Raw genomic sequence first — 25269 nt, 5'->3', positions numbered from 1 at the left:
TCCATGTGATGGGTCCACAGAAACATAGGTTATTCTTGACTCTTGATTCTTGATTCCATTGTTGAACTTAAAAGGTAACGATCAAAAACATTGTTTAAAAAGAAAAGTTAAATGTGACAATATATTTTGATATTCGCTACAAAATTCTAATGTAAAATGAGTCTTATTGACATTATCGTAGTGAACATATTTTTTTTAGCTAAATCATAGTTGTGTAAAATTATGATAAAAGTTCATTGAAACCATTCTGTAAAATGCATCATTTTAAATACAGCCACGTCGTGACCAGTTCGTCACTGTCGCAGCCGTTCCTACTGAAGGTCCACGGCCTTATCACTGGGCAGGATCTGTCAGTTACGCCGTCTGTTGATCCTCCTACCTACTCTGAAAGACTGCACTTCATACCTGCCAAGGAGTTCCGTAAGATACAGTTTAACAAAGCCATAAACATTATGCCAATGTATAATAATATCTTTAAGAGTCTATTGCATTTTTTACTTTCTTCCCCAATACCATGGTATGGAAAAAGTATTGTTTTCATCAAAATTTTAAGCGAATTTCTATTTGTCTGGTTAGATTTTTACTTAAATATTTCCTTGAAAATGTCAGTTTTATTCTCTATTTAAAAAATATTAATTTCAACAAGTACCTACTTGGTTTTCTGCCACAGGGAAAGTAATAGTGTTTTTTTTTTGTAAAATGTTTGATAGAAGTGTAGGTAGTATCAAAATAAATTTGAAAAATGTATTTTCTTCTTCTATAATTGTTTGCGCTGCAAATCTTGGATTTCCCAAGCGTTGCCAAAGGCTGTGATACAATGCTGTGTCTTCTTTACAACAGTAACATGTTTCATAGGCTACACTACCTGTAAAAGGAGTGTGCTGGAGTTGAAACTTCCGATGGAACTTGAAGACGTCTCAGAGGAGGACAGACACACCTACATCATGTCTCAGATAGACCTAAGCTCGGAGGTAAAGTGGAGAACATATGTTTAGTAGATTTTATCGAGTTTAATGTATGTTTTGCATATTTAGTAGACAAATTCAGGAACATAATTCATCTCCTGTGATGTTTTTTGTAAGGAAAATGTAGTAATCTTGGAAAAATTATCATGCTGGCAAGAACAAAACTGATGTAAAGATAATTTGGGCTGATTCACAAAAGCTCACATCTACTACAGATGGCTACTCGAATGTTTAACAGAACCTTAAAATCGTTTTTGGATTGGATAAAGGGTTGGCTACGTCTGGCAACAGTTTAGGCATAGCAATGATATAATTGAAAGAGTAGGTCTGTAATTAATTACAAGTAAACGTGGTATAATTAAAAGTTTTATAACAAAATATTGTAACATTTTTAAAATTATAAAATACCACTTAACAATATGCCTTGACTAATACAAAGAAGAGATTAGACCGCTGCTGAAGAATTCTCATATCATATGGTTAATCTTTTGCAAAGGTTTGGTGTCGATCTCAAGAATATTTCATTCGAGCCTTTGTGCTCTTCTCTTCATTACTCTTACTCACCAAGGGAATTTAGGGTAATTTAGATAATTTTGTAAGAGTACTAGTTCCGCACTGCAGACAAACTCTTTCTCGGCTTATACTCTTCCCATAGTCAAAAAAGTATATTAAATGTGTTATTTTTAAACTCTGCAACATTTAATGGCTAGAAATTTTACCACTATAATACCAACATTAAAGGACATACTGTATTTCAAATCTTATATTTTAGGATTTAAAAAATGAGTGATGTAAGACTTTATACTTTAGATTATTCTCCCTGCAACTCTTCTTTAGTTAAACCTGAACCTATAATCTATTATCTATTATTATAACCCCCTGTGTTATTATTGACAGGGTCTTGTGGCGGCAATTGGAGGGCTTTTGTATTTCTTGCAGCGTTCTCTGACCAAAATCAGACTAGTTGCTTCAATAGAGATGCCCATTCTAAGGATTTCATATATTTCAATGTAAGTTGATTAAAATTTGTACGTACGAGTCAGTAATGAGTGTTTTTAGTTAGCTCTGAATTCTTCTTTATTGTAACTTCATGCTTTATTGCTATATTATGAATTCAACAAATGCAAAAAAAATATTGCCAAAACTTCAACCTCTTCTCGATATTATAGTCAGAGTTTTGAACAATTTAATGTTGAGGTATTTGATAATTTTGTTGTCAGGCAGTTGTCAAACTCGTACAGACAAAGTGTACTTCTCATATTAAAACTAGTTGAGGTTCGGAGGAGATTTTTAATGCTATTAGAAAATAACCTAATTTCGAGAACAAAAAATTAATGACAAAATAAAATAAAGACAGAAGGATAATAGTAAAATAGCCTTTTGACCAGTTTCAAAAACCAATTTGATTGCCAAAGGAAAAAACTACTGATATTTAAGATGGACTGATCATGTGACAATGAGGGGGACAAAAACTAAAACAAATAGAGAAGAAGATCTCCTGGAGCATGAGAAAAGGTGGAAAAGATTAAGTAAGCAGGTTAACTGGTGACGTAAAACATATCTATGTAAAAGGTCATTGGAGAAGTAAGTAAATAGATTTAATAACAGTTGTTTTACGACTATCCCCTATAATAAACAGGAATGCGCCAACCAATTCAACTGTAGTAGCTTTTCACTGACAAAATGAGAATGTTTTATAATAAAAATCTTTGGAACCTTGAAACCTGGAATGTAGCAACCGAATTCTAGGTACTCACTCATTGCTTCTTTTATTTTCAGGAAGGACGTAGTTTGGATTGACAATGAGACCCTGCATGCTCTCAACATCTTCTCCCCGGGACTGCATCCGTCCTCGTTCAAATGGTCATCCAAAGCCAACGAAGGCTTTTGCGTCTTCTCCCTCCTCAACCATTGTTATTCCACTGTCGGCTCCAAACACATGAGGTGACCTGTAAACTTGTAAATACAATAACTTGTAACACAATAAGCTGTGAGCTTGTAAACTGGTCATTGTTATTGTCTAAGCCAGTGGGGGAGCGAGCTAGTATATAAGTATACTGCGGGACTTTGGTTCCTGAGGTCCCATGTTCAGATCTCATTAATGGATATAAAAAAAAAGAAAAAAAAGTGAAATACAAGTGATAATGCTTCGACCCCTTCTAGGTCCAGCCTGAATTAATGGGAAAAACTATTCCAGGCTAGAAACTTGAAAAAAATAAAATAATATTGTTCAAGTTATTTGAAGTTTCTAAAAAAGAATCATTATTATCATCGGAAGTTTTGGCCAGTAGGCGTGGCAGTGGGCAGGGCTAGTGCCACCATCTTGCCACCAAAATGTTCTATATTCAGAGTATACAAAATCAACTTGTATATTTTACAAAGTTTCATTTTTGTTGTATTTTCAGAGTGATGCTGTCTCAACCAACCAAAGATATCAATGTGATTAAGAAGAGACAACAGGTCATTGCTTTCTGTTTGAGGTCAATCAACGAGCAGACCGTCAAGTCCTTGGCAGACTCTATAGTTAATGTCAAGTCTGTAATGGTAAATACAAGGTGGACGGATTTGCATCTTTAGTAATCTATGTATTTTTGCCCTTATTATATTCTCCAAACCATTTAACACAGTCTTATTACACTGTTGTGGGCATAATGTATTTGTTTATTACTCGAACAACTATTTTTTTATCCCTCCAGGTGCATTACTCGAGACCCCTTCCAGGTTGGGCTACAGTTATATTGTTTTATCCAATTTATGTTTTTGCGAAGAATGGCAGGTGATTTTATGGCAGATGAACATAGTATGTTTGTAGATTTTGTGGATGGAAAGTGGACATTCCTGCCGATTCTGTAGACATTTTTGTTGGTGTTAGAACAGCTGATAGCTGATTCAGGACACTTTTGGTACTACTTACCGGTGCTCTGCAGAAGATCTGTGACCTTGTATATTGCATACTGTAAATAAACATAACCCAATTATTTCTTATAACTTTTCTTTGAAATAAATCACGTCATCAAAATCAATTTCTTTTATTTTTCAAATTAATTGCGAAGCATTTGGGAAGGGTAATATCTTTAGAATCAAAAGTGGTTTTCAACATCAATCTCGAACAATAATGTATTAGATTAAGTAAGATTTTTTTTGTAACTACTTTTGTAATTATTTCTCTTTTATTTTATTTTCAGAAAATCCTAACACGAATGACCAACGCTCAAGCTTCAGTGAGTCAGTGGAAGACTTTTTACAATGTAAGAGATTTTCCTCAAGTAATCTCTGTACTTTACAAACAAACCTATCAATAAATATAGGCTAAAGGGTGAATCAGATGTGTAACTTACTGACTGACTCACTGATCAGGTATACATATGTTACCCACTTCTGGAATAGCTAGTGATCTGAAATTTTTTGTGTAGGTCTGTCTTAGTCTGAAACCCCCCAGAAAGTCCACAAATTTACATTTTCAAATCACAAAAAATCCCCCTTTTTTGAGGAAAACAGTTTTTTTTACTGCTATAGATTGAAAACGGTACGAGCTAGCAAAGATTTGAAAGAATTTTCATAGTCAAATTTCACATTAGTCAAAATTTCACATGTGTGGGATTTTCATAGTGGAATTAAATTTTATACAAGACACTCTTAAGAGTTTTTCGAAAATCGCAAAAAACACCCTACTTCTAACATTTTTATATTGTCTTGGATTTCCGATGTACTTTTAATTTTTAAATTACTTTTGTGACATATATTTGTGCTTTTAATGATACCAACATTGAAAGAAAAGTGCCTAAAGTGACATTTTAAAATTGTAACCCTCTATAAAAATTATTTATGGTGGATTTTCAATTAAAAAATTTAGTTTTTTAATGCTTGTTGGGCCAAACCGTTGTGTACGGATGGTCTGATTCACCCTGTATTGTATGGGTTTCAAACTAATCTTGAAATGATACAATAATGACCTGTTTCATAAAAGTATTGGATACATGTAGTAAGATTTTGCCCCATGATGCAAACGCTGAGTCCTCATTTCACTAAACTTGAAGTATTATAGTAGGAATAGTCTTCTTTATTTTCAGCCAGGGGGGTTTTGAACTCCAGGATTCAAACATTTCACTTGCTGTATGGTTAACTAAGGTCCCTTTCTATAAAGATTAAATTCCACCAAAAAAGTCACAATTAATTAGGCCTATGTAGGTGATTTGTAAATAATCTTTTACACTTTTTACCTGACTTTATAAATAATACATACGTACATAAATGCAGTCTTCTCCACGACCTTAGAGTCAACGACCCTGGGTAATACAGACTACTATCACGCTGGAGGTTTAAATGAGTACTGTCTTCCTGATGGATCCAAATGTTGATTGATGAGGATTATGGGTAGGGATGGATCCACAATAGGGGCAGGGCAGTGGTTGGTTGTAATATTGTACATGTGGTGTAAACATTTTTAATAGAGTGAACTTAACCTGTCAGTTACATTTTTGTCTCTGAATGCAGAGGATGTTGTTTAAATAAACACATCTAAGATAGATAATTTTGATAATACTAGTCAGAATAATTTGTAAATATTTTGTTGATTTTTTGTATATCACTAATATTTTTTTCCTGGTTCAGTTCATAAAACAAGTAAGGCATGCCTTATAGAATCTTAATTCATTCCTCTTTTTTCAGACAATTTATAACGCTGTACTAGTTGGGGAAGTGTGCAAAGCGAACTCTACTGACATCATATTCTTCAGAGAGGTGACAAATAAAATAAACATTATTTTGATTTAATTTTACTTGTTTTTTTCATCACTCAAATATTTTTGAATTATAAGAAAAAATTTGTGAGGTCTTCACTTTGAGGTATTCGTGTGTGTAAGTAGAAAATACCCAACGCAATGCTGTGATATTTATTGCAATTTTTATTTCAAACTAGGAAAAAATTAGTTTGTTAACAGTAGGTCTATTTTTCCCATATTAATTTATATTCAAATTCACAAATCGGTAAGCATTTAACTATCTTGTCACAGAAAACATACTACTATAACCCAGAATGCCAACCGCATAATAAAAAGCGTTGAGTACTTGGAGAGAGCTTTGCCTACGAATTGACAGGCAAAGCTCTCTCAAAGTACTTAACGCTTTTTTACTATGCGGTTGGAATTCTGGGTTATAGTAGTATGTTTTCTGTGATCTTGTCGAGCAAACAGGTCTCGATTGATTTTCTATTTCTGTAATGTCTTGTCTCACATTATTTGTTTAAACTGCGTAATGAGCACCAGAAAATCTGCTCTTTACCACAACCAGCTGAGAGAGAGTGGATGAGGTGGTAAGCGAGTTTGCTTCACTCCACCTCCATCATTGTTTTTACAAACTGAAGAATTAGTTTAGTCTGCTTGCCACGGAAATATACAAATATTTATTAGCAAAATTCTTATGTAAGGAAATAAGGATTACTGTTTTAGGGAAAAAGAATTAGGTCTCATGGTAAGACCTGGACTTCGGACCGATTAAATTCTTCATTTTGATGTCCTCAGTGTTTATTTGCATTTCCAATCACACCAAAATTTTTATTTTGAATTAAATATAAATTTACTATTTACCATACTATACCTTTGATTGTTAACTTATATTTTATTCCCATTTTTTACTCCCCACTCAATTGTTGAAAAAATTGATATAATTAGCGCCCACTTAGAGATGTAATTAGTACCCAGATTTTCTACTAAATTTTTAATACCACAAAAGAGTTTTAATCTTGCTCCAAAAAAAGATATACAGACTGTCCTAAAAGTCCCGGACCGGTTTAATATATTCTAAACGTCAACAGATAATTCAATAAGATTTGGTACATCAACACCACACCTAAAAATCTACCTTTTTAAGGAAATATAAATTTTCTGCCACATCATGGGGACGTCCCGTAAGGAGTCAGAAGAAAATCTTAAATAGAAGCATAGGTTTGGATGTACATAAAATTAAAGACCTTTACTAGCAGAATATAATGCCACAAATTTGAACTCAAACGGATAACTGATTAAAATTTGGCAGCCGTTCAAAGATTTCTTGAATCTGCCATTTTGAATCTTTGAACGACTGCCATTTTTTACTGAGGCTTTCTTTTGAGGTTGAATTTACGGAATTGTAATCTACTAGTGAAGACCTTTAATTTGATATCGACCTATGCTTAGGTTAAAAATTTTCTTCCGATTCCTAGGGCTGCGCCCCTGAGGAAGAAGCGTATATTAGTAATACAAATTAAATGAATCTTTGAACCACTGTCATTCTTGACTCGGTTGTCCGTTTGAATTCAAATTTGTGGCATTATCTTCTGCTAGTAAAGACCTTTAATTTGCATTTCAACCTATGCTTCTATTTAAGATTTCCTTCTGACTCCTTGCGGGACGTCCCCATGATGTGACAGAAAATTTACATTTCCTTAAAAAAAGTAGGTTTTTAGGTGTGGTGTTTATGTACCAAACCTTATTGATTTATCTGTTGTCGTTTAGAAAATATTAAACCGGTCCGGGACTTTTGGGACAGACTGTATATATAACTTATTTTCCAAACTATTCAACTTTATAATTGTTGATATATGTTTACAGATAGCAGACTGTCTGTGTGACTCAATATACCTGATGTCTCACTGTATTAACAGAGTAATGGACTTTGAAAAGTCTGTCGTTCAGGGCAGGATAGTCGTAAAAGAAGGGATCTCTGATGATTTGGACAAACGTAAGTATTTGGTCTTTAAATGTGAATTTAAGCCTTGTATCGTTGTTAAATAAGATTGGGGTAAGTGTGATCATGTACTTATATTATACCATTGAACAAGTTGAAGGAATCTATAGGTAAGCTAGAACAAATGCTCTCCACTGCACAGGATTCTGGACCGTCTGCTTTATTTATCTCCAGCTACTGCCTTCTTCTTGTTCTTTTTCAAGTGATTTTCTGCAAGCCGTTTTTTGTCCTTCCAATTTTCCTGCTTTCTTACCGGTTCCAATCCAGAGTTTGCAGTTTGTTCAAATTTTCTTAAGGTGTTGCCTATCCATCTGTATTTTCTTCTTTTATGATTTCAACACCGTCGATTTCGGATCTACTCCATAACTCTTTATCTCCGACTGGATCTCGGATGTTAATAATTTGTTAGAGACATCTATTTATACAGTTGATAAGCAGAAAATCATATTCTGGGTGATTGACCTTGCTAACCCGTTTCCCACCTAAGGATTGAAATTTTCATTTATCTTTTTATAAACATTTTACGTTATGTGCCAATTCTACATTTATTCTTTTCCTAGCCACAGAATTTCAATTAAGTAATGGAATTAGGACCTAACCTAGAACTCTCATTGAGCCTTAAAAAAAGTTGCGTTTTAATCTGCTGAAGTTTACGCCAGAGTTTAGGAGTGCTGCTGTCGTAGTATTTTAACGTGCGGGTGGTATAATGCTTTTTAAAAATCACAGCAGCAGTGTTCTTAGATTCTGGAGTAAACACTAGCAGCAATACGACGTTTTTTTTTTTTTGCTCAGTTAGACTTTAGGGTTAGATCTGTATTCTGTGATTATAGTTTTTGATTATGCTTTATATTCTATGTTTGCTTCAGATGTGATTTCAACCTCACAGTTTTGGGTGTCTTGCATTACAGAATGACAATTACAAATAACTGGTGATTCGGTGGCTCAGTCACTAGCACCACAGACTTCGGACCCAAGACAATGATGTCTTGGGTTTGGATCCTAGTATCTGCCACGACTTTTTATCAGTACACTTCACCCTTGTACTGTACCAACACACACCTCTTGCTTTGTTGGACTTGTTCCACGCACAGATCCGTAGTCTATGTGGACGGGCATATGCAAGGTCGCCCCCAAAGACTCTGCCAACTTCCTTAAAAAAATAATAGTTTGCATAGCAAGTAGGCCTAGCACTATGTTTTTAGCAATTTGTTATGAGAACCTCAAATGTCTCATGCATGTGAGTTTTTATTTTCAAGTAACAGAAAACCGATCTCGCTTGTGTACTCTGATGGACCAGCTGGCAGAGGTAGAACTGCAAGATTTGCCAGAGTATGTAGAGTCTTGCTCCCTCAGCTATATCCCAGAGTCCGGATTTTTCCTGGCTGTTCCGCTCTGGCGTCCGGACCTTACAAATGAAGACTTGGAACTGCCTGACATGCATTTTCAGGTAAATAATAGTTCTTACTTTAAAATTCAATGTTGATGGCTTTTTGCTGTTTTAACCCTTCATGGCCAAAACGCCAATATACTGAGAAACGTAACAATACCTTAATTTAGATCCAGGACCTACGTAGAACTACAAGAGGGTTTAGGATTGGCCAGTAATGAGGTAGATCAGGCTGACACATTCACTACCAGGTGGCAAGAGATCATCAGTGTAACGTCTTGTAGCGAAAGTATTAATAACCGAGTGGTCTACGACATGGTCCTCCTGTTAAGGAGTCAGGACTGTAGATTGAGGAGTTTAAATTCCGACTCAAGTCATGGCTTGATGTGCGACTCATAAGAAATAAACTTGTCTGTAGCAAAGTTCCACCTACAATCAAGAATGGATGGCTCAGTTGATTTTGATAGGATGAATAAACTCCTATCAAAGCACCCCTCATCAGGATTTGAAAACTGTTTTTAAACTAGCCGTTTCAGTTCAGTTCTTAGAATTGACAAGATTCACTTAACAGCATTTTTTTACAACACGATCAACAAATCAATGAGGTTCAAAGATTGAGAGAAAAGAAGTAAAATCGTAATGCTTAGAACTTCAACTAATCAGCTGTTTACCAATTTAATTGTATATGATCGGTGCAATTAGTGGTTGGTAGAATGAGTCGTTCACTCACCAACCACCAACAACTCAAAAACACACACTGGGGTGAGTGGTGGTTGTCACTGTCAGTGGCAATGAGAGGTTATAAACGTAAACATAACCTCTCATAGAAGTTATGAGTAGCCTATAGTTATTGTTAGTACAGTCATTTGAACAACAGTCGTAGGTAAAGAAGTCAACTCACGTAGTCTTAACAACACTCGTAGAAGTTTTTAAGGCACTTGTCTTTTTAAGACTCGTACCTTAAATTTCTACTCGTGTTGTTAACACTATCATCACGCAATCGTTGCGTAAACTACTATTTATCAACAGTATATTATATGGAATTTAATTTGCTCTCACTTTTCAGTTTATTAATGAAGACTCAGCCCACTACAAGAGTTCAAGATGTCATGGTAAGATAAACTTGTTTGGTTATTGTGCAATAACTATTTCATCTTTGTTCTGTTGCTATGATAAATGCCAAAGCCCAACCATAACTTTCACCATTGAAAGAAAATGTGGTTGTAGGTTTTAAGAAACACCCTACATTTTACATACATTACACACAGGGTTACATTTTACCCTATCTGTCGGTTAAAAAAAAATTAAACTGGTTGTAGGGTTGGGGTTAGAGGACACTAAGGCTGTTCTCATGATGGTAGACACTGTATGCTACTACATGGGAGCGACTTCAGTCCCCGAGGTCTCAGGTTCAAAACCTGCCAATCACAAATGGATTTTAGCTGTTTGACAATGCTACAACCCTTTAGGCCCAGCCTGGAATAATGTGTGAAATAGTTCCAGGCTAGGTTCAAGTGCCCTAGGATGGTGAAATACTAATTTCTAGTATCACTACCATAGGTACTTTGACTATAAAAACACCACTTTGTACCCACTATCATCATCATTTCCACCACAATCACAATCTTTTCTCTTTATTTTGACTACACATTACATTTTTCACAGTTAATTATACAGTTGCAAGCATAATAAATTCTTGATTATCTTAACACAAATTACTCATTCTACACATACACATTTATTGCTTTTGTAGACTTTTCTCTTTGTGTGTGGCGAAATGCGGGTGAATGAATGTTAATTAAGATAACTTGGCCCAATATATCTTCCACCAATCACCTCTAAATCACTCACATTTCCTGTTGCTGCTCGAACCATATTCAAGTGAGCCTAACAACCTCGTCAAAGTGCAAAATAATACCTCAGCTGCATATCACAGCCAGCTTTTATGTTCCTTTAATACATCAAATAAATTAATAGTGAACAGAGATATAAGTGGACTAATCTGATTTCATCTACAAGTAGCTAGTGAAAATTCTAATATTAATTACTCTTAAATAAAAATTTACTGGAAAATGGACCACGAGAGGCTTTGTAAACTTAATATTCTACATCTACATAATCAAATACTATCTCATTGCCCTAGTCTACACCCTTCTCCAACCCCTAATATTTTATCTACTCATGCTAAGGCTATTTATCCGATTGAAGATGTCCACCGCAGGTTGCTACCACACACTACTGACTGACTCCTTCTTGCGCTTGTCTCCCGGCGAATTTGGGGGTGCGTGCGCATCTAGCTATTGTGACCGTCGCGAGTCGTATCATGACATCACGCCTACATTCATGGTGCAAACACACTCCGCTTGTAGAATCTCTCTCTCTCTCTTTCTCATTTAAGTAAATTATGATCCATTTTCAGAAGTTAATTCTGTTTCTTTAAGCTTCAAACATTAAAAATATGTTATGTTTTGTAAATATTTATGAGAAACAATTTACGCTTTTCATTTAATTGTTTCCTGTTTTATTTTCCAGAGCTTGACAACATGTTAGGAGACTGGCTGATGCAAGGGATGGAGATAGAGTCGAAGATAATTTTGAAGCTGGTGCAATACATCCAGCGCAACGTGGGACCCTTGGTGAAACTGACTGCGCTCATCGCTGAACTCGATTGGTACATAGAGTGATAACAGCAAACTCGGCTTTATTATTTGGTCAACATAAAATTTAGGCTAAGAAGCTATTTTAGGCAGCTAAAAAGCTTTTATTGTTTTGAAAAGGTTAGTTTAAGCGAAGTGAAAATCAATCAACAAATTTGATTGGTCTGTAGAATCAACTAAGAAAACACACTGCTAGGTCACAAATAATTTTTGAAAACCCGTCAAAGCAATCCAAGATTTGATTCAATGTTTTATTTATAAAGATCATTTCAGCAAATCTCATAGTCACCATATTGACTGCCTATAAATTTCAAATGAATATAGTCTGTTGGCGCTGGCGAGAGCTGCCCGAGACTTTAACCTGGTCGAGCCTCAGATGACCTTGGACAAGCAGATACACATCAAGAGAGGGCGAAACATTCTACAGGAGCTGTGTGTGGAGATGTTCGTACCTAACGACACACACTCTAGCGTGGAGGACGGGCTCGCCAAGATACTCAACGGTCCTAACGCCAGCGGCAAAACTGTCTATCTAAAACAGGTACCGGTAATTAGTAATCACCATCAAAATTGTTTTAAAGTTGGGTAGCTGAGTGGGCATAGTGCTTACTTTGTGATCAAAGGTTGGCTGGTTCAATCCTGAGAATTGTCATTAGTTTGTATAATGGTTTGAAACTTTACCCAGCTACCCTTGATCATTGGTGTTATAAATGGTCCTGGCTAGGACGTAGCTGATCTTGGTCAGTAACAAGGTACGCGGGGGCCCCGCGAGCTATGGAGGCCCGTGAGCCCTGACTGGGATTTTTCGGGAAATTTTACCGGGACACTGGCCCACAATTGTGTGACAGGCTCAGCCACACGGGCCCCCTATCATAACAATATTTAGATGAAAATGACCATAAGTTTTTTCATGCCGAAAATTTAGTAAGAGCACTAGGACAAGTAGTAGAAACAGCTTAACTGACACTATTATTTGGCCGATCGATATAAACTCTCTACCAACCTAAGTAAAAGAATTGTCATTAGTCATGCAGGTTGCAGGTTGCATCAACAGTCCTCATGGACTGCGTGAAGGCGCTATTTATAATAGGGCCGTATTTAGAACCAGTGTTTCCCTGGTCTAGGAGGATAAAACATTAATGTTAATCCTCCTAGGGTGGGGCACACCAGAGAGGGCCCTCAATGCTGATTTAACTTAATGAACTTGACAATTTTTTACGATCAAATCGGATAATTAACCTAGGTGCCTGATGCACTAGCTAATAAATAATTCCATTCTTTTATTGACGCTAAAGAAGGATTTTCATTTCACTTCATTTCTTACTATTAGGAGGCTGCACTTTAGATTTGTTTACTTTGCACTTTAGATTTGTTTACTTCGAGTCAGGTAAAAAAATTTACTTACTTATAGGCCTCGGGCCAAATCAGAGCGGTTCAAAATCGGTTTGCTTTGGAAACTGTTGATTTTTATATAATGTTGATTTTCGAGCCGAGCATTCGAGCAGAGCCTGTATATAAGCTTGAGAGATCAAGCACAAAGTCAGAAAATCAAGCTCAAGCCGATTTTCTCAGTACAATAATGCCCAGTTAAAATTAAAGCTTTTATGTCCGCGAGGATCACGCTCATGAAATTGAAAGATTAGGCCTACGTTTTTGCCTCGATTGCGGATATCGACGAGAACATTTCCCCGCGGGTGACGATGACGATGTCTCCGCGGCCGCAGGAGACGTTCAATCTTTTGCCGGATTGCGGAAGACGTTATTGACGTTTTTCTGCGAGTGAGATATATTAAGGATTTTGCCGCAATTGCGGAAAAAATTATTTCCCCGTCACCACGGGTCGTGGGGCGGGAGTTATTAAGGATTGGGCCGTGAACGCGGGAGACGATAATGTTGTTATCTGATAATGTCATAGGTCATTTTTCCGCGATCATGGAAGAGGATGATGACGCCTAGGGAGACGCCGTACCAAGCTAAAGTGCAAGTTTAGGCGGTAAAACATGTGATATAATATTTTTTAAGATTATTGGGAGGGGGCCCGGTGAACGAACTTGCGGGGGGGCCCGCGGGCTCTTATAGCCGCCACTGCTATTGCAGTAGCCAACGTGTTAAATACCGCTAATAAATAGATGCGTACATTTTGTTTGCGTTATTGACCAAGGTTTTTGTATACAGGTTGCCCAGATTGTCTACTTGGCACAGGTGGGAAGCTATGTACCAGCTGAGAGTGCTACTGTAGGTGTTGTGGACCAGATCCACTCTAGGATACACCCTGTAGACGCTGTAGACTCACAACTGTCATCCTTCATGGTGGATCTCAGACAGGTATACCAACACAACAAAACACATGTGAAACACACAAAGTGTGAGGTTGTTTAATGTTAATGCATTGATTTCAAATTTTAAGAATGAGTAAATCTATTCATTTCTCAAATATCTAATCTAAGCTTATGGCCACATTGAGTTTTAGAAAACATTTACTTTGGAGGAAAATAAAATGAGGTAACATTAAACGTTGTTCCTTGTTTCAAACTTATGTACTTAAGAAAATATTTCACCTTTTTCACCCTACATTATAACATTGAATTGTATTTTGAAAATGACGTTTGTGATAGATACACTTGGTTCAATCGAAAATCTCAGGCTTGCACACTTCTAGTGGGAGGCATATTTTGCCGTCTTAAAATGTATTTGACAAAAAACATAAATTTTTAACAGATCACTCAAAATACATATTATTAATCCATTATTACCTTACAAACATTTTTTTCAGATGTCAATTGCTATCAGGAACTTTACGTCCAACTCACTGGTCATTATCGATGAGTTTGGGAAGGGCACTCCGGAGGTCAACGGCCTAGGGCTACTCGCGGCCTGTTTGGAATATTTTGTAGCTAAGAACCACGAATGTCCCCACCTCTTTGTGTCAACACATTTTCACTCTCTGGCTAATCTGCTTCCCCCATCAGATAACATCAAGCTTCAGGTAAGGTTAAATGGTTACCTTTTTTGAAAGTAGTAAATAGTTGTTTCCTTACTATCAGACCAGTATAATGAACGGCAAAACTGTATTCAGACTAATATAAAGTCTGTAAGGTAGAATAAGTCCTTGTAGAAAAAAAATATTTTATTTTACTCTTTGCACGGAGGTAATTTGGAGACTGAAACTCTAAAAAGTGGCAGCTTTGAAGAATTAAATTAATTTTTTAACTAGTTATATTCCCACGATTAGATGTGAGTAGAATCAAAAGTCTAGCCTAAAATCTGAGTGGTCGAGCACCAAATCATAAATTAATGCCAAGACTTTATTCTTATGATATCAGAAAGTGTCTGTGTGTAATTGCGTAGTTGAAAATATAAGAAGTCTCTAGAATTTTAGATTGGTACTATATTATGAATATGGCTGTACACTTCAAATTACATTTTCCCCATTTCCGGATTGCAATGTAGTAATTGGGCACTTTCACTAACCCAGCACTAATTAGTTACCACATTATTGGGCCGGACTGGTGAGGGTTCACTGTAGTTTGTATTTTCCCCTCTTTGTTGCAGCATCTAGAGCACATGTTGGACAAAGGAGAGCTGGTGTTCCTGTACAGACTGCGCGATGGGGTGGTGGGGGAGAGCTTTGCACTGAGAGTGGCGCAGAATCACGTACTGACACGTCCATGGGCCGACAGAGCTGCTCAGGTGAAAACAAATGGCAGAGTGAAAATAGTTTCACCATTATTTTCAACCACTCTAGCACAATGTCATTGTGTTGATTGAATTGGTATAAATAGGAAAACAAAAATGTATCAACTAAACGTGCTCTGGAGCCAGAAAATATTCTTTTAGCCATAGTGTGAAGTGAACTATTCAGAGATAAATAGTGTGGTGGTTGCCGCCAATCTGAACTAATTTGGTACCAAATTGTTTGGATTGGCCGGAAATTGTTTAAAATAATCACAATGATATATTCTTATCACAGAAATACAACACTAATTACAAAAACAATATGATTTTCTCATACAATCATGACAAGATCGTAACAATTTCTGCACACACTGTGATCATCTTCCCCAATCTTCCTAATATCCACGTAAATCTATTGTGATCACGGCAACACTTGTTCTTCTTACTACAAAGTGACAATCTGATAAGAGAACCAGCAAAACCCTGTCATAGGTGCTTGGACATATAGTCATTAAAATTTCCCTGTTCCATACAAAATTCACAGATTTTTCCCAGTCATAAAAATTAATGCACGATTCCAGGTGTTTTGTTCAGTAACCTTTATCTCCAACAGGTGGTTCGTACGGTAACCTTTTGCTCCAACAGGTGGTTCGTACGGTAACCTTTTGCTCCAACAGGTGGTTCTTATTAGCGGGTTTTTTCTCAGCAGAACTCCAGTGCACTTGTTTAGCAGCAGTAAGTTAATTAGTAATCCATCTTAAGGAGGGTTGGAAATGTAGTAGAGAGATTGGAGCTGAATAATTGATATTCTTTTCTGATTTTGGGTTAATATTTTGTCTATAAATTAATAAAGTCGTTTTTTTGTCATGTGATAAACAGTGAGTTAAATCTAATCATTTAATGTTAAATCACCTTGACACTATTAGGCAGGTACTTTTCCTCATGTAAGGTTCTTGAAGCTCACATGGACATGGCAATGAAGTATGATATGTATGGATTTTATTTTCAAACATCATCAAAATAGTATAGTTTTTTTTTTCTAACAGATTCTGCATACTCTGAAGAACTCTGGTAGTTTTACCGCAGACAGTGACAACAGACTTACTCGAATGGCAGCTAAGTATGATTTCCCAATGTTTCATATATATATGTTTATATATATAACTTAATTTGTATATTGTGACAGGTGGATATTAAACTCCGTTATCAAAATATAATTTTATGGTAAAGTAAATAATAATAAGAGATTTAATATTAAGTTTCATACTTGTTGCAATGAGGGGTAAAATGGATTAATATTAACGATTAAAAAATGTGTAGGAAATTTTTTAAGATAATCCAGAATGGCGTATACCGGATGTCCCATAATAGTGTGTGACATCATCACAGCCATGAAAAAATAAAAGTGATGGAATGTCAAGTTTCAGATAAATTAATGTATAAAATTTCTTGCCATCATTTTTTGAAATTTTGTCATATATCAAAGTCAGATTTGTGGCATTAATTTTCTTTTTTAAATGACGTGCTACTTTATAAGGGTTGCCAATTGAAAATTTTAAGTTACCCCCAGCACTTAAGTGCTTTTAAGTTATACTATTTGGGGACGGGGAGTGAATTTCAAAATACCACCAAAAAGTACATTACATCAATTCAATTCAATTTATTTATTCAATAACAACACAATGACAAAAGGGCATTATAACACTAAGCTACATAAGCCTCATAAAAGGCTTGTCCGTAGCATTTCTTGATTTCACTTACCCTAGTACCTAACGTCTATCAAAGCTCGTTTGAATTTATGCTGCCATTCAAAAGCTAACCAGGGGGGACTATTATGGGACACCTGGTACATAATTCTGAACTACTTTGTGATCTTTTGAGAAACCATCTTAGAGCAGGTGATATTAACTCGACTTGACCATTGATGTAAACTTGGTTTTGTCAACAATCTATTGATTTATACCTCAGCCTACCTTGATAGACTGTACTATTCATTGTCCTCTTCACCTAACTCCATTGTACCAAATATTGCAAATAGGCTCGGCAAGGCATTAATCCCCCAATTACTATCACCAAACATTTTTTTCAGGAGGAGTCAGTTCCTGAAAGACTTCAGTAAGGCAGTGTTAACTGAGGAGAAACTGAGTGAACTGAAGAAAGAACTGGTCGGTCTTCGCCTTTAAACACACCAATAAAGAAACCAGACCTCCTATATGAGATGACTTATCTTTAAAGTGATTTTTTTCTTTGTAATTTTACACATTTGGTGTGTATGATTCAGCAGTGTATTGATTTAGTGGTTTTGTCTGAATTTAAAGTACTCTGTTCAGAATCCATCTAATTTTTTACGGAGTGTCTTTTTTTTATAATCTATATTTTTAACGAGTGCATCAAGTTCAAAGCTAGACTCTCGGAAAACTAATTACTTTAAGAACAAAATGTCTGACAGTGATTTAATTTCTTTAAGAATAATTTAATTTGTATAGTATGAGTTCTCCAATGTCAAGTTGTTTGTCAAGAGGTATGTCTAATGCACTGAGGTGATAGGAATGTGCGTGTTGCAGACAATTGGTTAAATATAAATAGCATAATGATTCAAACATTTTATTACATAAAACAATGTACAATAAAAATGTAAATAAGATTGTGATCCATCTAGTCTATAAGCTATAAAATATGCAATTTGTTCTTAAATGAAGCGTTTGCCATCAATAATTGTTAAAATATTTTTCTCATTTACTTGCTGCACACAGTTATAGTACAATAAATTTTACAATAAAATTTTCTTACATTGTGTTTCACATGCAAAAGGGTTCTTGACTGATCAAGAAACAGTTTTACAACTAGGTTTTCAATCAGGAGTCTTTAGGATTTAAAACCGTTTTAAACTATTTAACATTCTGAATTCTGATTTTCAGTAAAGCATGAACAGACAGCAACAATTGAAAATGTACACATTAAAACATGAATAGGCTACTACATGCATTTTTACAAAGTGGCATAGTTACTGATTATCAAAAATAGGATACTCATTCAAACATAAAAGATCATATAGTTTTGTTACAAATACAAGCTAATGTAAAAAATTAAAAATTATAACTACATAAATGCAATGTACTAATTTCCAGTGACACTTTAATGTAGGGTTTGACGGTTAAAATGAAGCTTGTTGGAGGATACTATATTAGAAATAATTGGGTAAATATGTAAAACGTAAAATTCACTCAGACTTGATAGTTGAGTTCTAGAGCTTCTGCCCCCATCAAAAAAGCAAAGATAAATCTCAGATGGTAACTGAAGCAATCCTGATTGTGATTTTTACTCAAAATTGTGCCGAAAGAATCCTCATCACAGAGAATCACTATTATTTTCTCAATTGGTGGAAATATATCTTTAGGTGGGATTCTAACAGCCAGATCACAGTTCATAATCACAAAGTTTTGGCGAGTCAAAATTCGGATTGATGAGCAGTACTTTTTTCATTTCATTTGTCTTTACCAGCGGAGTTCTTTTTGAAAATTCAGCTACACTGAAGTAAAGTTTGCAGAAGATTAAAAAAAAAAAAAAAAACTATGGGAAGTTAAACCAATTGTATGCATATGCAGTAGTTTAAATTGCCACTATTATAGAGTATTGAGTATCATCCACATTATGGCAAACATATGTATACAGTATTAGGCTAAACCATATTTTAATACCTGGCTGTTAATAGTAAGACTCTTTCTGCCAATGGGAAATAAGGAAGTAGCTATAAAAATCACATCCGATTGTTCTACAACTGATAGGACTTGAGCCAATTAAAGAGTTATTTTACAGACTAATTAATTGTAATTTAACAAATCCCATTTTGATTTTAACTCTCACTATCTTATTTAGAATAAGAAACCACTCAAAAATATACATCTATACAGTTTGATATAAGTACAAATATAATAAATGCTATTTAATATTGGATGAAATTTCAAAATTGGGTGGGATATAATTGCAGTTTTCACATATAATACACCACAAGGTTATATATCCTGGAACACTTAACATGTATGACTTATTGGTATGCAATGGTATGGGTTGCCTATACAACAAGCAGGTACGATATATACTGTGACGAGGAACATTTTATGTGGAAGTGACGCCCTTTCTAGCCACAAGCAAATTTAGGATCGGATGTTTCTTGATGTAGTCTACTGCCTTTTTATGAGTCACCATCGTAAAATCATAGCCGTTACACTGGAAATTGATCAAATACATTTTATTGGTAAAGGTGTTTGTAACGATATACAATTAGACTTTAATAAATTAGGCAATGGTATATGGTTTTGAATCACAATTTGGCCTACTTAAAATTAGATGTGCAGAAATTTGGAATAGAGAGGGTATGGAGTAGGATTCAGGCGGGGGAAATGAAGTTTGTAAGATGTATTAAAGGGGTATCAAGATTGGATAGAATTAAGAATGAAGAGTTGAGAAGAGGAATAGTTGAAGAAAGTTTGAGAGAACAAGTAGATAAATCGAGATTGAGATGATCCGACCACTTAAGAAGAATGGAAAATTATAGAATTCCTGAATGAAGAAGACCAAGAGGATGACCTAGAAGAAGGTAGATTGACAAGGTGAGAGATATGGAAGCAAGAGTGCATTGACAGTATGTGGAGGAAGAGGAATAATTGTGGAGGGCCAGAAGAAGGAGAGGCCTAGTGAACACCCAGACCTGGAAACTGGAACGATGGAGAATATGTATGTATGTAATATAAGATATGTGAGAGATAGTTGTATTTAGTTTGAAGAATATAGCCGAGCGAATGCTGAGATGCAGGTGACGCAATGCACGCAAGCAAAACTTTGCTTGTTTGTAGGTGAAACTTCACCTACAGGTCTTTGGAGTTTTCTCCGTAATTGTTAAGCTTACAAAAAAATCCAGCATTCACAGAACATGTTTTAAGCTGCCCAGGCCTATACAAAATGGTTGAGTCTTAAAAAAAAAAAAAATATTTTCAAATTATTACAACATCCATAAAACCCCGTTCTGATAGTCTGATCCAATACTATTTTGCATCTCTTAATCTCTTGGATAATTCGCACGGACCAACTCAATCACAAAGGCACACACCTTGTGTCTGAGTGATTTCACAAGTGGCGTAAAATCTTTGTCTTTGCTACAAAATTTATCATGCATGTTCCAGACAAATACAGGTGTGTGCCCCAGCTTACGTGGCTTAGTAAAAAAACATGAGGACACAGTTTTCTGCCGCTTGTTGCGTTGCGTAGCCTGTGTCTTAGCCAACGACCGGCCTTTAGCTCAGCTTTCTTACATACTTTTCTGGCATTAATTGTTAGCTCAATTAGAATTTTTTTGGCCATACTCTTTTCCAATTATATTTCCTAATTTATTGTTTCTCTTATGTTTAAAATAATTCCTACAAACTGATCCTAATAAAAGTTATTTAATTTTGAACAAAAACTAGTAAAAGATATTTTATGAAAAACTACAAAAATTCATACATAAGAAGACACTCTTCATGAAAATGGATCTCATCTAGAAATGAGAAAGAAAAGTTCAGCATAAGTTTAGGACTCTTACCTGTAGTATTTTATCGTGCATCCGCAAACCAGATTTTGATGCTGGGCTCCCTTCATGTACCTCTGTTACGTATATACCCTGGAAATATGAAATAATTAACAATCTAAACTAAGCCGGCCGGCCGTAGCAAGATCAGGTAACACGGAAAATAGTCAAACAAATTGAAAACATGTTGAGAATCATAAAATCAATAATATTTCTTTGGTTTTAAACCTACTTGAGGTTCTAAACTTGTCTTTTGTTAAAACTACTTCCCTTTTCTTTGGTATTTCTGCTATTTTTTCGGTAATGCAGTACAAACCCATATACAACCCCTATTTTTGGGGCGAGGAATCTTATGGAACCATCGCCGCCCCCTACGACCCCCCCCTTTTTACTTTCAAGAGGGGAAATGCCCCCCAAATAAAATATATATGTATTTTTTTCATTTACGTTGATTTATTATGTTATCTTCCATAAAAATATATATGTATTTTTTTTTCATTTACGTTGATTTATTATGTTATCCTCCATAATTACAGTCATGTGCAAGTACCTAAGGCTTGATGGCCATATTCCAAGTATAGTCAGAGGAAGCAAAGCAGTCGTATCGACGGACAGGCTGCATAGAAGGCCTACTGTCACAACACATGGATATAGTATGTGATTTCATGGTACTCAATCATCCACAGAGTCGGATAGGTAACACCGAAGGTTGGGTAACCAAATATCAGAAAATTAAGATCTTATTGTGATAAGGATTTAAATAACTTCTTGATCAGCATTGTACGTGTTATTAAATTTACGGAAAGTAAATAAAAGAAATGTCTTATAACACTTAAAACATAAATTTACGCTTATACTGTTACTCACAAGAAAGTAAATATACAAAAAAGATGGTAAGTGGTGATCGATTTCGATTGGACACTCCAATCGTCATCAGACCCAATAAGCGAATGTTGTGAAGAAATTCGCTTATTGGGTCCGATGATGATTGGAGTGTCCAATCGAAATTGATCACCACTACACCATCTTTTTTTTGTATTTACCGTCTTTCAGTAACATATATGTTTTAAGTGTTATAAGACGTTTCTTTTATTTACTTTCCGTAATAAGGATTTGAAAACCATATTGTGTTCAATTTGATTATAATATACTGGATGATAATTACATTATAAATTTAAAATATTGAGGTTCCATTCAAACTATTGCCATGCACATTGCACAAACTGCGGAAGATTATCCCGGCAATCTGGCATAACAACTAATAATGCAAGGAATCATAACTTACACACAAACCGTATTCATTCATGCAAAACTCCACAGACAACTTAACCTACTTAATGTCCCAGCAAAAATCATATGAGGATTTGTTTGAATTTGGAAAATGTACTGTGAGTTGAACTGGAACTTTAAATATTTTGTTATCACTAGGCCTATTGATCATGCACATTCAAGCTAATCTCATGAAAATGAGTAGCCTATTAATATTCCTTGAGTGAACTGTAAAACGAAACTGCCAACTTACGTTATCTGTATAGCCTTGTGGACTTTTTCTGTAATCTTGGTCTATTCCACCTCCAATTTTGAAGCCACATTTTAAGACTTCTCTGCCTTCATGATCGACACCAGCTTCCTTTTGTAAAGTGATTGGAATCTAAAATAACACAGAAAGTCATAAAGATTTAACAAAATAATTAAATAAATAATTAACGTAAATCATTAAATAAGTAGCCTATTAACTTAGCCTACTGTAACTTACCATATTAAGTTAGTTTTAAAAACTAATTTAGCATATTAAACACAGTCTATCCCAAAACATGTTGACCACATAAAACTACCTAAGTTAGGCCTTTTTGACGAGGTTAATCAAATTACTATCACAACAACAAACCTGTTTTTAGTAAAACTTTATCTAATTAGTCAAAGGGCAAGATAACCAAGGTAAAATATTGAAGAGTAAAGTAACTGGCAGTTGAATTTTACGTCAGGTCGGGACTAACCTTACAATAGTTTAGCCTACTTATCTATTGTTATCTAAGGTTAGACTACTTATTGAGGGACTAACCTAATAACACTTAAGTTACTTTCATTCGTACAACGTAGCTTACAGCCTACAGGGCCCTTAGAGTACAACTGTCATTATCAAAAACATGTAAATCTGACAGATTATTAAAAAAATACAAACTGATTTATTGTGTAGAACACAAACAACAGCATATCACTGTAAGTTACTTACGCTGAGACATTCCATAGCCGTTCCGGCTTGGTGCTGAAATGCCATTTTAGCACACATTTCATAACCTTTTTAGAGAACTTTTTAAGAGGAATAAATGACCTAGGCCTATAAAAATAGATATTCTTTTCAAGAAGACAGTTCCAGGAAGGCCTAGTAATCACACAATCATCTGGCACTCCCTAACAAAATTATTAATAACAAAACAGATTTGTATTGAAAAGGATATTTTAGTACAATCAAAGCAGCTGAATTCAAATACTATCCGGCAAATAATATTAGCGGACCTAATTTATAACTATATGCAATTTAATTAAATGTGGAACACCCTAAACACTGATAGGAGGTAGTTTAGTTTAGAGGTTGTGTTGTGACGTTTCGAGTTTACAGAATGGAAATGGAACAGCAGTTCTTCTTCTGCTTACCAGGCGTGTCACAGCAGTTCTTGGGGTATCTTCTAGATATTGTCATAGATTAAGATATTATCATACCTTATTTTTTATATTGTTTATGAGATCCAACAAAATTGTATTATTAGAGTCAGTTAATGCGTTTACGAGTTACATTGTGCCGTGCGCGTCACTTATATATATATATATACTCAGCGTGCGAGCAATAACTTACTGGCCAAAGCGTAATAGCTGCCAACGGCAATAGAGGTAAAAACGACGAGCATACGAGAAATCTCTCTCGTTCCCTTTTTGTCTCTTGAACCTGAACATCGCCGGAATCTTAGCTGATAGCTCCAAATTATACATAAGTATTAGTATCTAAGTAATTGTTTTAATTATCAGGGAATCCAAATTTAAATCATGAAATAGTTTAAGTTCAGTTAGGGGTTGCCGGGGAGAAACTAGGGGAGATTATGATGTAGGTTTTCCTAATTTAAAATGTCGGTCTTCTCCTTAAGCTCATCAGCTTGTCGAAACAAAGTCTTTGAAAATATATTTTTCCACATTTAAAGTGGAGTAAATATTTTCATAGCCCAGTAATAAAGGTTTCGTATCCTCAAAAAATAAATAAATACAATTAGCTGCCTCCACGATTACTAGAAAAAATTTTCTAGTATTCGTGGCTGCCTCCAAACAAAACCGCTGTTACAACACTACTTGCGATGTTACCACTTCGAAGGCCCCGTTTTAAAGGTGGCCGTGGGAATGCTCAGGATTAGTACACCACACGTCGAGATTCCAACGTATTGCCTACCGAATTGAAGAGGACTTCCCCTGGTTTGTTCAAGAGAATACTTTACGAACTAACTCCAGCATCTATTTTATAGAGTGAGTGAATTCATGGACTGACCAAATTTTTAAATTTAAATTTAGATCATAGGTTTTATTTTTTTAAATGTATTTTGACCCCATTGTTAACCCTTAAGATTGTGCAACAAAGACTCTTTCTCTTCAAACCTGAAGGTTGCTGGTTCGATTCCAAGCAAGATCGTTTCGAGACCCAGAGATGCCAGTTGTCATGGGCTATGAATTTATGATGCTAAAAAGTTTGACGTGCCATTACCGTAAATTAACACACCCAGTCCAAGTCCAAGCCCCTTGATGAAATTACTGATTATATATCTTCTTTATAAATTTTTAACAAGCTACCTGACTCTATCAAGCATCTTGAGAGGTGAAGCATTTTTATTTTTTAAAGAAGCTGGCCCCTCTTCTCAAATACAAGGATTATTTTGCTTTGACGACACATTTTCCGCATGTTCTTACTGATCCACCTATCCTCATGCCAAAGATCGACAATGTATGTTTTTTTTGTGTGTCAGTTTGTTTTAAACGTATATCTGTAAATTGAAATTCGGACACAATCAAACAAATAAATTGGTTTTTTGTATTGATGGTAATGACAATTATTGCATGTAATGTTTCGATATCACAATTATCAAACTGGTCGTTTTTGTACTTAATTCTGAGAGGCTTACACTATATAGCAATTGTTCCATTGGTAAAAGTGTAGTTCTGTTGTGTAATTAATAATAATGTAGCAAATTAAGAATAAAAGCAGATATCTTTAATCACGGCCACCTTTAACTCCAGGCCTCAGCCTGGTAGAATTGTCAA

At 35.4% G+C, this 25269-nt stretch overlaps 2 protein-coding genes across 2 annotated transcripts; one reads left to right on the top strand and one right to left on the bottom strand.

Moving 5' to 3' along the window:
- Positions 1-254: 254 nt before the first annotated feature.
- Positions 255-17590, top strand: LOC128982368 (mutS protein homolog 5-like). Its single transcript, XM_054401326.1, has 17 exons — positions 255-420; positions 856-971; positions 1863-1975; positions 2745-2909; positions 3371-3509; positions 4151-4213; positions 5634-5705; positions 7553-7682; positions 8945-9135; positions 10142-10187; positions 11608-11746; positions 12057-12273; positions 13908-14057; positions 14506-14718; positions 15285-15422; positions 16454-16527; positions 17497-17590. The coding sequence occupies exons 1-17, from the start codon at positions 255-257 to the stop codon at positions 17588-17590; spliced, it is 2226 nt and encodes a 741-aa protein (XP_054257301.1).
- Positions 17591-19223: 1633 nt separating this feature from the next.
- On the bottom strand, positions 19224-23569 carry LOC128982360 (tax1-binding protein 3 homolog). The gene is made up of 4 exons (XM_054401320.1): positions 23204-23569; positions 22493-22621; positions 20986-21063; positions 19224-19634 (listed from the first exon to the last, which is right to left on the bottom strand). Exons 1-4 carry the CDS (start codon positions 23258-23260, stop codon positions 19524-19526), a joined length of 375 nt encoding a protein of 124 aa, XP_054257295.1. The 5' UTR covers positions 23261-23569; the 3' UTR covers positions 19224-19523.
- Between the last annotated feature and the right edge of the window lie 1700 nt (positions 23570-25269).

Source organism: Macrosteles quadrilineatus, unplaced genomic scaffold (assembly GCF_028750875.1).
Source record: "Macrosteles quadrilineatus isolate MER2022 unplaced genomic scaffold, UCM_ALF_1.0 Scaffold_219__1_contigs__length_164744, whole genome shotgun sequence".
NCBI lineage: Eukaryota > Metazoa > Arthropoda > Insecta > Hemiptera > Cicadellidae > Macrosteles > Macrosteles quadrilineatus.
The sequence above is the reverse complement of the archived record's forward strand: the minus strand, read 5'-3'. Positions and strand labels throughout refer to the sequence as shown.

Excerpts from the sequence above, each read along its gene's own strand:
- LOC128982368 (XM_054401326.1), top strand. The coding sequence starts at position 255 with ATGCATCATTTTAAATACAGCCACGTCGTGACCAGTTCGTCACTGTCG. Across the intron at positions 972-1,862 it reads AGATAGACCTAAGCTCGGAG|GGTCTTGTGGCGGCAATTGG; the intron begins GTAAAGTGGAGA and ends TATTATTGACAG. Across the intron at positions 7,683-8,944 it reads CTCTGATGATTTGGACAAAC|TAACAGAAAACCGATCTCGC; the intron begins GTAAGTATTTGG and ends TTTATTTTCAAG.
- LOC128982360 (XM_054401320.1), bottom strand. The coding sequence starts at position 23,260 with ATGTGTGCTAAAATGGCATTTCAGCACCAAGCCGGAACGGCTATGGAA. Across the intron at positions 22,622-23,203 it reads CGGCTATGGAATGTCTCAGC|ATTCCAATCACTTTACAAAA; the intron begins GTAAGTAACTTA and ends GTGTTATTTTAG. Across the intron at positions 21,064-22,492 it reads CACAAGGCTATACAGATAAC|GGTATATACGTAACAGAGGT; the intron begins GTAAGTTGGCAG and ends TCATATTTCCAG.